General features: G+C 38.8%; 1 protein-coding gene across 4 annotated transcripts in view; it reads left to right on the top strand.

The window, feature by feature from the left end:
* The window catches only part of sfmbt1 (Scm like with four mbt domains 1), a 31,811-nt gene that overhangs the window by 8,171 nt on the left and 10,546 nt on the right, over positions 1–13,094 (top strand). For all 4 annotated transcript variants that reach the window (XM_038294535.1, XM_038294554.1, XM_038294545.1 and 1 more), the window contains exons 2-11: positions 1,222–1,344; positions 1,420–1,514; positions 1,715–1,958; positions 2,686–2,774; positions 3,744–3,996; positions 6,948–7,045; positions 7,191–7,292; positions 7,478–7,637; positions 7,761–7,843; positions 10,208–10,334. In XM_038294535.1, the coding sequence (XP_038150463.1) occupies positions 1,320–1,344; positions 1,420–1,514; positions 1,715–1,958; positions 2,686–2,774; positions 3,744–3,996; positions 6,948–7,045; positions 7,191–7,292; positions 7,478–7,637; positions 7,761–7,843; positions 10,208–10,334 (1,276 nt within the window). In that variant the 5' untranslated portion in view covers positions 1,222–1,319. The remainder of the gene's footprint in view (positions 1–1,221; positions 1,345–1,419; positions 1,515–1,714; positions 1,959–2,685; positions 2,775–3,743; positions 3,997–6,947; positions 7,046–7,190; positions 7,293–7,477; positions 7,638–7,760; positions 7,844–10,207; positions 10,335–13,094) is intronic.

Here is a 13,094-nt window from a genome sequence, read left to right on the forward strand (position 1 = left end):
ATATTTTAGAATAATGATAAAATTATCCTCTTTTTATTTTTATTTTATTAAAAGTTGGCTTGTCAAATTTGACTAATATTGTCAATGGAAAGCTCCGAATCACTACCACCCTAATCTCTAGCTTCTCTGTAAGATTCAGGTCTGATCTCTGGCTGCTCCCTGGGAATATAACAAGTTAGAAGAAGCTTGCTGTTAGAATCAGGGCTGTCCCAATACAAAGTATTCTTGTTCAATACGATACCCATATAGAAGCTTTGAGTATTGGCTAATACCAATATTAACCCAATAGGATATCAGCATGATCATCCAGTGTTTGATGGAATGATAGGACTCAAATAAAGAACAAAGTCAACAACAATAGACCCTAAAACTTTAAAGAGAGGTGGATAGGAGTGGAGTGTTTCTGTCATCACGCTCATATCAGAGATCAGGCTGATGTACTCCGACGCTCATTTTCTGCTTGATTTTATATATTACTGACTGATTTCCAATATAAAACTGGAGCGGAACATTTCTAGTTCAAATGCAAAAGATCATTTTGAAGCTAAGTCTTTCTTTAATGATCTTAGGATGAACTGTGGTTCTGGAGAAAGTGCAGAGATCCACAGCTTAGATGGGTGATTCTTTTAGCAGGGAAAATATGTTGGTCAGAGTCTATGGGAAGATGGATGAAGCTAATTGCAGGATAATAATGGAAGTAAACTTGTTAGAGATTGCAAAAGACTTGAGACTAAAGAAAAAGTTTTATTTTGTTTGTTATTTGTTTTTTTTTTTAGCAGGTTGACAGTCTTAGAAATAAACCCTAAAAGAAAGGCAAATAACTGCACCAAAATGGGCTTCTGCTAAATGCTAACGCAGGGGGCTTAATACAAATGCACGCCACACTTTTCAGATTATCTTGCCAAAAATTCTGTAAACCATGTATGCTTTTCTTTCCATGTCACAACAGTAATCTACTTTCTTGGTGTATAATCTAAATTCTGTTATTCATACTTTATGCAATATTCTGTATGGCTTATTGCATCCAACTGATCCCTGTTGAAAGAGATTTGTTGCACTTTTTGTTTGCAGCTTATCTATCTGAGAAGGGAAAGTGCCATCGAGATATCATATTGTTGAAAAATGACTTCAGATATCTTCTTGTTCAGCAGTACACAGAGTGACACTGTGCAGAACAGAACATTGAAAAGGCTTAATATCTATCCTTCTCTTTATCAAAAGTTTGGAGCCATTTTGAGTCATTCTCTCACTGCCGGCAAACATCTTTTCTGCACTGATCCTTCTCAGAGCTTCGAGCCTCGGCCTTGAGGGGGACCAGCATGAGCCAGGCGACGCTCGAGTCTGGTAAGAACTTCTCTATGAGCGGCTGGATCACATAAGTCGGACTTGTTGTTAGGAGAGTAAATGTGTGTGTTCCAGATGGAGATGTTGCTCAGGATGGGGCTGACTTTAGCTGGGATGACTACCTGGAGGAGACTGCAGCCGTGGCTGTGCCCCATCACGCCTTCAAACATGTAGGTGAACATTTTCCAAGTTACTGGTGATTGTTTACCACGCTGCTGTCTTAAGACTTCAGAGTCAAATTATGCTCTAATATGATGATAGAATTAAAACGATTGGAGTCAATCGGCTTATTTGCTTAATTTCCATTAAATCTATAATATTCAAGTTTATTTTAACCTCGTTTAATCAAGTGATCCAACTCATGTCTCAGGTGGACCAGGGCCTCCAGACAGGACTGACCCCAGGTATGAAGTTGGAGGTATGTGTCCGCTCAGAGGCCGACAGCCCTTACTGGGTTGCCACTATCATCACCACATGTGGCCAGCTGCTGCTGCTGCGCTACGAAGGCTACCAGGATGACCGGCGCGCCGACTTCTGGTGCGACATCATGACGACAGACCTCCACCCATTGGGCTGGAGCCGGCAGCACGGCAAGACCATGAGGCCCCCCGAAGGTGAGTTGTTCACTGACTCTTAAGTCAGTCAGACAAGATAAGTTCTAAAAAAAGATGTCAAAACCCTGAACAAGGGTGTCTGCGGTTGGACAGGAAGCAGGTATCTTCAGATGCGAAACCACTGACTCAGCTAGGGGCTGCCTTATGCTGCATTTGGCTCCAAAATAACAATGTTTTCAGAATATGCAGTCCCATCAGACCAATTTGATTGTCATGTTTTCCCACGGGGATGGTGCATTCAGGGACACCAAAGCACCGCAGTAAATTACTTATTTTTATTTCTAAGAAGGATTAAAGCATGTTGGCTGAAGGAATATCAGAGTGGAAGGAGCAGAATAGATACGTTTGCCACTTCTAGTTTATTTTTCCTTGTTAAATTATAAAAATAAATACTTTGTTAGTTAATCTCCAAATGAAATTGAAATCAATCAAACCCATTTAAAATACATTTGGTTTTTGGGGTTATAAGGAGGACATTAGTACTTCATTTAACCTCTAATCAGGTGCGGAACCCCTGGTTTATAATCTTCTGCTTTTAGAAGTTTGGTTTTGAATAAATAAATCACATTTAAAGTAAATAAATATTAAAATAACTGTACGTAATAAAATAATTTTTTTTTCTTGTTACTCGTTATAGTTACAGTAAAGATGGGCCAAAAAAAGGGAGCAGAAAAGAGCGTGTAATCGCTAAAGACCGAACCTAAACATTGTGAACCTTTTGTTTTAGGTGTGCGTGAGAAACATCCAGAGTGGGAGGCTCTGCTACAGAAGGCCTTGGCTGAGGATTGCGGAGCGCCTGCCAGTCTGCTGGAAATGGTAAAGCACACTGGAAAATCCATCTAGAAATAAGTAAAAATTTCTTGAATTGAGTGCATTTAGCCTTAATTTGGAAGGTAAATGAGATGGTTTGCCAATAAAATTAGTATTTTTTACCCTTGAAATAAGATAATTAGATAATATGTACTTGAAATAAGAAAATTCAATTGTGTTTTCTTATTTTAAGTGTACATTGTCTTGTTCCATTGGCAAAATGTGTCTTTTTACCTCCTCAACCCAAGAACAAATACACTTATTTTAAGAAAAAAAATGACTTATCTAGATTTCGATTTTTTCCAGTGAAGGATTTCTGAGCATCTGTCCAACCTTAAACTCACAAGATCCTCACAGCCAGGAAGGAAACTTAGCTTCTGTATCTCTGCAACGTTAATGTAGCTTGTGAGATTAAAAATAGAGTTGTTGAAGTTGCAACATTTTTGTCAGACCATAAATGTTAGCTCTATTAAACAACTGCAAAGCTTGGTTGTGGAGAAAAACACCCACCAAGCTGGCAGTTTATAGCCTCCAGTGATTAGAGTAACTGATTTACTCACACAAGCCTTCACATAACATGGTGATGTTTTACTTTCTGTTTTACTTTCTGTCTGACAGCACTTGGTTGAGTTTCTGATAGTAAATCTGGGAAAAAAGCAACTTTCACGTCGGGCATGCCTGTTGGGAAATACCTCATCCTGAACTAAATGACTTCATGTCTGCAGTGAAGTCTGGCATGTGCAGCTCACATGCAGTCGGTCACATGTAGGGCTCTCTGAGCATGTGTTTACACCACAGAGGCCATGATGCTGAAAGTTATTTCTCATTGCTGTTAGTTGGCTGTCAGCCACTGAGCTTCAGTTCTGCTGCTTAGCTTCACAGTGCATTCTCTCCTCGCCGAGGCGTGTGTTCACATGTACCCGAGCAAGCGCTCTCTCTGTCCACTTCTCATTGATCGTCTCCCCCGATCCTCAGCCCCAACGCGGCAGAGACCCGCTGGAGCTGCTGACGGCCGGCTGTTACGTGGAGCTGCAGGACAGCACCGACCCGGGGTCGGCCTGGGCCGCCGAGGTGGAGGAGAATGTTGGAGGAAGGCTGAAGCTGCGCCTGCTGGGGACCGAGGGCCTCCCAGACACACCTGCAACCCTCTGGCTCTTTTATCTTCACCCACGCCTACACCCACCCGGCTGGGCCCAGGAGCACGGCTGCACCCTGAGGCCCCCATCAGGTTAGCAGCTCTGACACCGGTCAACTTCTACAGGTGCTGGTCATAAAATTAGAATATCATGAAAAAGTAGATTGATTTCAGTAATTCCATTTAAAAAGTGAAACTTGTATATTATATTCTTACATTACATACAAACTCATATATTTCAGATGTTTATTTTGTTTAATTTTGATGATTACAAATGACAACAAATGAAAATCTCAAATTCATCATATCAGAAAATTAGAATATTACTGAAGACCAATAAAAACAAAGGATTTATAGAAATGTTGGCCAACTGAAAAGTATGAACATGAAAAGTATGAGCATGTACAGCACTCAGTATTTAGTTGGGCCTCCTTTGGCCTGTATTACTGCAGCAATGCGGCGTGGCATGGAGTCGATCAGTCTGTGGCACTGCTCAGGTGTTATGATAGCCCAGGTTGCTCTAATAGTGGCTTTTAGCTCTTCTGAATTGTTGGGTCTGGTGTATTGCATCTTCTTCTTCACAATACCCCATAGATTTTCTATGGGGTTAAGGTCAGGAGAGTTTGCTGGCCAATTAAGAACAGGGATACCATGGTCCTTCAACCAGGTACTGGTAGCTTTGGCACTGTGTGCAGGTGCCAAGTCCTGTTGGAAAATGAAATCTGCATCTCCAAACAGTTGGTCAGCTGCAGAAAGCATGAAGTGCTCTAAAACTTCCTGGTATGTGGCTGCGTTGACCCTGGACCTCAGAAAACACAATGGACCAACACCAGCAGATGACATGGCACCCCAAACCATCACTGACTGTGGAAACTTTACACTGGACTTCAAGCAACGTGGATGAAGTGCCTCTCTTCTTTTCCTCCAGACTCTGGGACCTTGATTTCCAAAGGAAATGCAAAATTTACTTTCATCAGAGAACATGACTTTGGACCACTCACCAGCAGTCCAGTCCTGTTTCTCTTTAGCCCAGGCAAGACGCTTCTGACGCTGTCTGTGGTTCAAGAGTGGCTTGACACAAGGAATGCGACAGCAGAAACCCATGTCTTTCATACATCTGTGTGTGGTGGTTCTTGAAGCACTCACTCCAGCTGCAGTCCACTCTTTGTGAATCTCCCCCACATTTTTGAATGGGTTTTGTTTCACAATCCTCTCCAGGGTGCGGTTATCTCTCTTGCTTGTACACTTTTTTCGACCACATCTTTTCCTTCCCTTCGCCTCTCTATTAATGTGCTTGGACACTGAGCTCTGTGAACAGCCAGCCTCTTTAGCGATGACCTTTTGTGTCTTGCCCTCCTTGTGCAAGGTGTCGATGGTCGTCTTTTGGACAACTGTCAAGTCAGCAGTCTTCCCCATGATTGTGTAGCCTATAGAACTAGACTGAAAGACCATTTAAAGGCTTTTGCAGGTGGTTTGAGTTAATTAGCTGATTAGAGTTTGGCACCAGGGGCCATCAATTTTGAACCTTTTCACAATATTCTAATTTTCTGATATGATGAATTTGAGATTTTCATTTGTTGTCATTTGTAATCATCAAAATTAAACAAAATAAACATCTGAAATATATGAGTTTGTATGTAATGTATGAATATAATATACAAGTTTCACTTTTTAAATGGAATTACTGAAATCAATCTACTTTTTCATGATATTCTAATTTTATGACCAGCACCTGTACATTTACACGGAAAACGAATGGATGCGATTAAAATTATAAAAGAAAATAAATATAACATTTATGGTGTGATTGACAACCATATTCAAAGAAAGTATGTTTGTTTTTCAGTGCTGACAGTGAAATAAATGGATAGTTACCCAATAGAGCTTGAGATTAGTTTTCCACCTATGATCAGAGTAATTTTCAGGACTACAGACTGTAAATACAATCTTGTTTGTATGCAAAATGTAAAAAAAAGAACTAATGGCTGTATACAGTATGTCCTGACACAGCTGGTTTCTCCTCTACTGCTGCTACAGCTGAAGGTGTATTGATTTTTAATGCCAGACTTTTTTCTTACTGTAGTTTTTTTTTATACCTTCATTGACTCGGCTTATAAAAGCAACAAACAGAAGGTAATTGAAAGTAAAGCTTATCTTAAGGGAGTCAGTGTTAAATGGTTCACTCTAAAAGCTATTTTTCTCATACATAACCAACTGAGGGTTGAACTTTATAAAAGGATAAATGCTGGGGGGTTTTTCTAGGTAATTTAAATAAATAAAGGTGTGATGATGCATAAAATCAATTGTGGGGTTCTTTTTTTGGGTTCTCCAGGAACACTGCGCCTAAGAAACATAGGATCTATTATTATCAAGGACGTATTGAGTAAAAATTGAACAAATTAAGGCAGGTTGGCATTAACTGTTATTTTTACAGATTGAGGTTAAAGGTTTTGATAGTTTCCAAATATATTGGATTCATTTTATTAATTTGGTTAAAAAAGAAAAACCAAATAAACTAAGAAAAAGTTCTTAAACCATTGCTCATTAACATTCACAGGTTTTCCAATTATATGTTGCCTAAATGCAGTGATAACATAAATATTAAGATTTTTTGTAGATGTTTAAAGCCTAAAGATTCAAACTGGGGTCATGAGATTGCAGTTCTTCCACACCTTCTGTTGTTTTCATAGACATAGCCTCCCGAAGCATTTAAGGCCATGCAATCCTGTGTATTAGTTAGGGTAATGATATTAAAAATCAATATCATTTTAATCCTTCTATTCTATATTTACTTTAAATTCTCATGAAACACACTCTAAATTATAAAGAACATGCCTCAGTTGGTCTTTTCTAGCTGCAAACATGGAACGAAAACAGTTTTACTAACATGCATAATGTATTCATTACATATGATCTTGTGAATTTCAGATGTATGACTGAAGATGATTTAAATATCCTTTTTTTTTAATCAAACAGTAATATAAATATCAGATGCCTGTTTTTTGGTCTTCAGTAGCTGATTTTTCTGTATTTATTTACTTCAGAACTGCTGGCGCTGCGTACTGAGGAAGAGTGGGAGGAGGTGAAACAGAGGATTACCTACCTTCCTCAGGATGAAGCCCTGACGGCAGAGTTTGCTAAGGTAAATCCAGCATCACTGCACTTTTACCAAATACTTCTGTTTAGGATTACATCAGTGATACTTCCATCATGTCTCTGAAGCAACAACGTCCAAACTGGGTTTGTGAAAACGACCCACTAAGCATGTTTTTTGTTTGTCGTTTTAGGATCAGCCTGCTGTCGCTGATCATTGTTTTAAAGAAGGGATGAAACTAGAAGCTGTTGACCCTGCTGCACCCATCTCCATCAGGCCTGCAACTGTCACCAAGGTAACAGCGTTTCTCATTTCTCCTGTGCTGCAACGTTCCTCCTGATGTATGCTGTTTGTTTATACCGATAATATTTGAATATTTATTACCCCAGAGGTCCACAGACTGTTCTTTGGATGGTTTAGGGTGAAGAAAACTGACTGAGAATGTCTGGACCATGATGCATTTTCTCATTTGTTTTTCAGGTGTTTGATGAGAAATATTTCCTGGTGACAATGGACGACCTCTGTGGAATAGAGGAGCCGGAAGGGGCAGGACGATCCTTCCTTTGTCACAGAGACAGTCCAGGGATCTTCCCAGCACAGTGGAGTCTAAAGAACGGGCTCCCTCTATGCCCACCACCAGGTTTGCCCTTTCAAATACATCCTTATGTTATCTTTTTCTGACTGTTTTTTAATGCTACCTTCTGTTCTCTTTTAGCTCCGCTCACTTCCCCTCTTGTTTTTGTCTTTCCTCCACTGCAAACAGGTTTCCAGGGTTCCGACTTTGACTGGGCAGACTACCTAAAACAGTGCGAGGCCGAGGCTGCTCCTCAGCACTGCTTCCCAAATGTGAGTCTTTTTCTAAAAACTGGGCATCTTGTGTTGCTCAATGATCTCAAATAAATGAGTTAATGTTTTCTTTCTATCTGCTAAGGCCGGGTTAAACGAGAACTAGAAATTAATTTACGAAAAATGTAATAAAACTCCTCTAAGTCCTGCCGGAGCCCAGGGCTGTTTATCACTATGATGAAGTGATGCATGGATATGATTATATTCAAATTTAAGTAAATATATTTACATTTTGCATATGTTTTGCATAAGGAAGAACTGGATACATGTAAAAGAAAACAGCAGAAAACCAACAGCATGCCTTTTTGAAGGTTCAGCTGCAGTTTTAATAGTCGGTATCTAAATCTGGTGTAAATACCTTCACATATAAACGGATCTGATGCAGAGTCAAGAGCTGCCTGTTAGTAAAGACAGATTAAACACCGTTCCACTTACTGTTGATGTTTGGTTTATCTACTGCAGAGCTGTGAAGTAACTGGAAAAACATTAGATTTGAAAGCCAGAGATTTTTTTTTTTTTGTAAGAGCCTTATTTTATAATAAAAAAAATAGAAAGGCCAAACCTTTAATTGAATTAGATTTATTCATTGTTAAAAAACAAATCTGATACCAACATTTTCTCTCAATAGTTAAAAAAACAAGATCTGTATATCTGAGGAGCGCGGGCGCTAAAAGGTCGCATCACTTTAAGCTTATAACAGGCTTTACGAATGGGCCTGTCAATTACATTAATGTTTTATCTAAATTACAATACTTCTATTGCTTAAGATGATCTGTGACGCTGACTGCATCTTCAGCAGCATTGCGGCAAAGTAGCTCAGGCCATGAATGAACCTGTCCATCCCTGGATCCTTTCTAAAACAGGCCTCCCTTTGTTTAAGTTAAGGACCAGCCCATCTGCTGCATGCACGGGATGGTGGATCCCCCCCAAAACATCAGCCTTTATTAATACTTGAAATAATCAAATAAGTGTGCAGCCACCTTTTGTCAATAGTTTCCTTTAATACATCCTTTAATTATAACTTTCTCAGTTAAGAGGTTGTGAAATGTGTATTTTAACCTATTTTAAGCATTTAGTCAGTTCATTAACAAATCATTAAATCTGTGATGGACCTCATGGTCTCTTTTGGAAAGCTGCAGACCTTCATTTCACTTAATTACTTCAACCTGGCTTGGGCTTAATGAAAGAGATGAAACCAGTATGGAATCATCAAGCTTAGTCAAGCTTGGTCAAAGAAGAATTAGAAGAATTAGAAAGAAGAAAAATACACAGGTGGTCACGCCTACAGCCAGGGTTCATGTGTATCTGTTGTGAACTGGTTGCGAGCGCCGTGGAACCCCTTTAAAATGCCCCCCAGGTCAAAAGTGCGGCTTCACTTTATTAAGACTGATGCTAATAGTGCGCAATGCAATACATCGTGCACGGAAATAATTTAAGAGCAGAAAGTTGCTCGGTGTTTGACTGCAAGAAGAGCGGACTGCAGCCGGCGCCACCATCCTCCTCTCAGCAGCCCGTGGGCGGTGCAAAGCCAGAGCGGAGTGAATAATGCGAGACACTCTTGGAGAATGCTGCTTTCAAACTGGACGCAGCAGGAGCAGCCAAATCACGTCTGCTGCTTCCTTTTTTGCTGCTTGTACCAGCTTCTGACGCGCGGCTGAAGAAGCTTTGCTGCTCTGGCTGCGCAGTCGAAAAGTGGCTCTGACGCGCGTTGGGCGGAGCTACTCTATCCTTTATTTGCCTTGCAGTTATATTTGCTGTGATCAGTGGGAATAAAGTAGTTTTATTAGGTTTTTAAGTGGGAAAATCCACCTGAAGTCTTAATCAGTGCAGTCAGTTCATCCTGCCTTCCAATATTTCTGTCGGAGCCGCTCAGACCCCCACATACCAGCGGTGCACTGTCAATAGGATCCTATTCAACGGGCTTGTTTGTCAGACATGGTAATTTTTCTAAAGGAAAACTGATAAGTAAAAAGGTCCTCACAATGTAACAGTGAATATTAGACACTGATTTTTTTTTTTTTATGTAAGAGGAAAAATGTAAATGGAAAATCAGAGCTTAAAATAAAACTCAAGATTTGTACTTTTTTATGTTGTGTAATTTTCTTTTTCTTCGAATTGATATTATAAAACTGGTATCGAAAAAAGTATCGTTCAGGAACCGGTATCGAAGTGAAGGTATCGGTATTGGTACCGGAACCGAACATTTTTGAACAATACCCAGCCCTACTGTCCACTTCTGTATATATTTAGCTTGCTTTTGTTTGCTCAACAAATGATCAGAAGAATAAGATTTGTATTGCTGCTGGTTTAGGGTAAAGCATCAGCTGTTAAACTCTAATGTTTGTATTTTATTTTTGTTTATAGGAGCAGTATGAACACAGCTTCAAAGAGGCCATGAAACTAGAGGCCGTCAACCCAGTGTCACCAGAGAACATTCATGTGGCAACTGTCACGAGGGTTAAAGGGCAGTACGTTTGGCTCAGCCTGGAAGGTGAGAGGGGCATGAAAGAAAATGTTCAGTTAGATATTATTTTTTTTCTGTGCTTTTTTTTTGGTTCTGGTCTGACTAGAAAGACAAATAGTTTTTACAGCTGTTGGTTGTATTTATTCTAATTTCTTTTAGTAATAATGGAATCCGCTTTGTCCAGAGCCAATTTGAAGACTATAAGCAGTTGATTACTATATCCGAATTTACTGTTATTTTTTATGCAGAATATCATCTAAATGCCATTTGTGTGGTTTTTCAATGAGAAAAATGAAATGAAACAGATGTAATTTTATTACAGTAACTTGCAACTTTAATTACAGTATACTGCGCTGTGTGCAGACATAACTCTGGTAGCCTGGTGCTGAAGTTTGAAAGTAATGGTTTCATAGAACAACAACACAGAAGATAACTGCAAAGGATACAAAAAACTAAAGCTAGCCTACGTCTGTTTTGAATTGCGGATCTGCTGCGCCGCATTAAGAAATCACTTCACATATTTATCCATGGTTCCCTGGATCAGAGTGTTGTCCAACACAGAGTTCACTTCTTTTTCAAAATGATTAAAAGGTCAAAGTTTTTGAAACCAATATGCAGGAGACCAGTCTTTAAAATGCAAAATGCATTCCTCATCTCAGCTGTGGAAGTGACAACAGTCTCTTCTTCTTCATCCTCGTCCTCCTTGCTGCGCGCAGCACTGGTACCCGCACCAAACAGCTCTTGTACCTCCACGGATGATGTCCTCGTCCGTCACGGGCTCTGACACCGGAGTGCTGTCATCAATTTCGATCCACTTATTAATTATTTTTGCACATGTTTATATGCATAAAGTGGCCAAAAATGAACACTATAAGCAGATTTCTTGATTACTTTAAACAAATTATTTAAACAGCATTTCTATAGAAATTATTCTGTCCCAAGCCTTTTGAACACTAAGCGGTTGATTACTATATCAGTGAACCACTATAAGCGGAATCCACTGTAATATTATGAAGCTATAGCAATCGCAACTTTGGTGGAACAAAAAAATAATCAAGAAATTTGAATTCCAAAGAGGCAAGGGGTTACTTTGATTTAATTTACTTTTTTTTGTCTAAATAGACACTTTATACTGCATGTTGAAACTGAATATTGAAATAAAGAATGATTTAATTTCTCTGTTACTCATCTGCAGTGCTGGGACTCAGGCATTATTAGGTAACGCATTACAGTAACTTTGTTAATGTTGCAATAACTAGCACTGTAACTAATTAGTTTGTAAAAGCAAGTTATGCGTTAGTCATTACTACTCTTTAATTAGATTCGTTATCCGTACTTAATGTGTTTAAATATGGACCCGTTTCCTGGTGTGAGCGCACGTGTGAGCGACGTGCAACTTCAGCATGCCTTGAACACAGAGGAGAGATGATGGAGCAGAGCCACGGATTCGATGACAGAGTTCCTAAAGTGCTCAATGAAGGCTAAATGCTTCTGTGATTTGCTCATTCTGTGCAGGAACAAAAACTTTCTAAACGTCAGTTAGAAGCTGTGATTTAAAGAAGCTACTCACATCATCTTAACAATGCCTGACAGCAGGCTGCCTTTAATCAACATATGTTCCTTTATTCACTTTATAATGATTTTACCTGCATGGTTTAATACTTAATACGATCCTTCTATGTTTTGTTTTTTCCAGGAATAGTGTAACTACTGTTTAATTCTATAGCAAAGTATATTTCATTTTTGTTAAATTGCTTGAACAGCATTGTTTTCCATCTTCATACCTATTTTATAGCCAATTGAAGGCTATCAGTATGCAAAAATATAAAGTTCTAAAACATCGTATTTTTCTTTTATTATAATCAACAACCATGATCACATCTACATAATTATATTGCAACTCCCTTTTCAAACCAGACTGATCAAAATAGTGCACGTTAGTTTTCAGTGTTTACAAATGTCTTGACTTTTAATTTAAAAATTCATTTATTATTTAATTTATTGATTGATAAAAAAAAAAAACACCATATTCTATAACTGAACCTCTAGTTGTATTTAATGTCAAGAAAGTTATCCAAATTGTTTGACATTTTAAAAAGTTAAACTGCATAGTTACTTCGGCTAGTAACAAGTCACTTTTGCTCAGCAGTAACTTAGTTACCAATTCCGTTAAGCTTTTGGAGAGGTAACTATTGAATATAACTAGTTACTTTTTTTAAATAACATTCCCAACTCTGCTCAGAAGTTATTTTAAAGGAGCCATTTCCTTTATGTTTAGTTTAATGGTAGACAAAAAAAATTAAATAAAAAAATCAGTTGGAAATAAAACAAATACATGGATCCATGTGTTGTCTCCACATGGATCCAGCTTTTTAGACCTTAGATAAACATTTTAGAAACCAGTTCCCTGAACCGAAAAATGTTAAAACAGTTTGGAGCTTCCATGTGTTGCTCCTTTTTTGCCACAGTGATGTTGTTTACCTCAAAGGGGTATTTTTCTCCAAGGTTTATTGACATTTCTGTGGCAGCGCCTCCAAAGGACATAGGTGCTACAGTGTCATCAGCCGTGCTGCAAGTGAAAAACTACTATACGTTACTCAGAAAACCTTTTAAATTCATTTTGTCTGCTTTTTGGAGGACCCCCCCCCTTCTTTTTTTGTTTGATCATTCTGTTTTAGTTCTACTAATAATGTTCATGGACTTCTGCATTAGCATTGAGCAGCATCCAGAAACGACTACATAAAAAGACTTCTCTGCTGACTCCGATTAAACTCATTTTATGTAGTT

Source organism: Cyprinodon tularosa, unplaced genomic scaffold (assembly GCF_016077235.1).
Source record: "Cyprinodon tularosa strain WSP-4 unplaced genomic scaffold, ASM1607723v1 ctg11, whole genome shotgun sequence".
Taxonomy (NCBI): domain Eukaryota; kingdom Metazoa; phylum Chordata; class Actinopteri; order Cyprinodontiformes; family Cyprinodontidae; genus Cyprinodon; species Cyprinodon tularosa.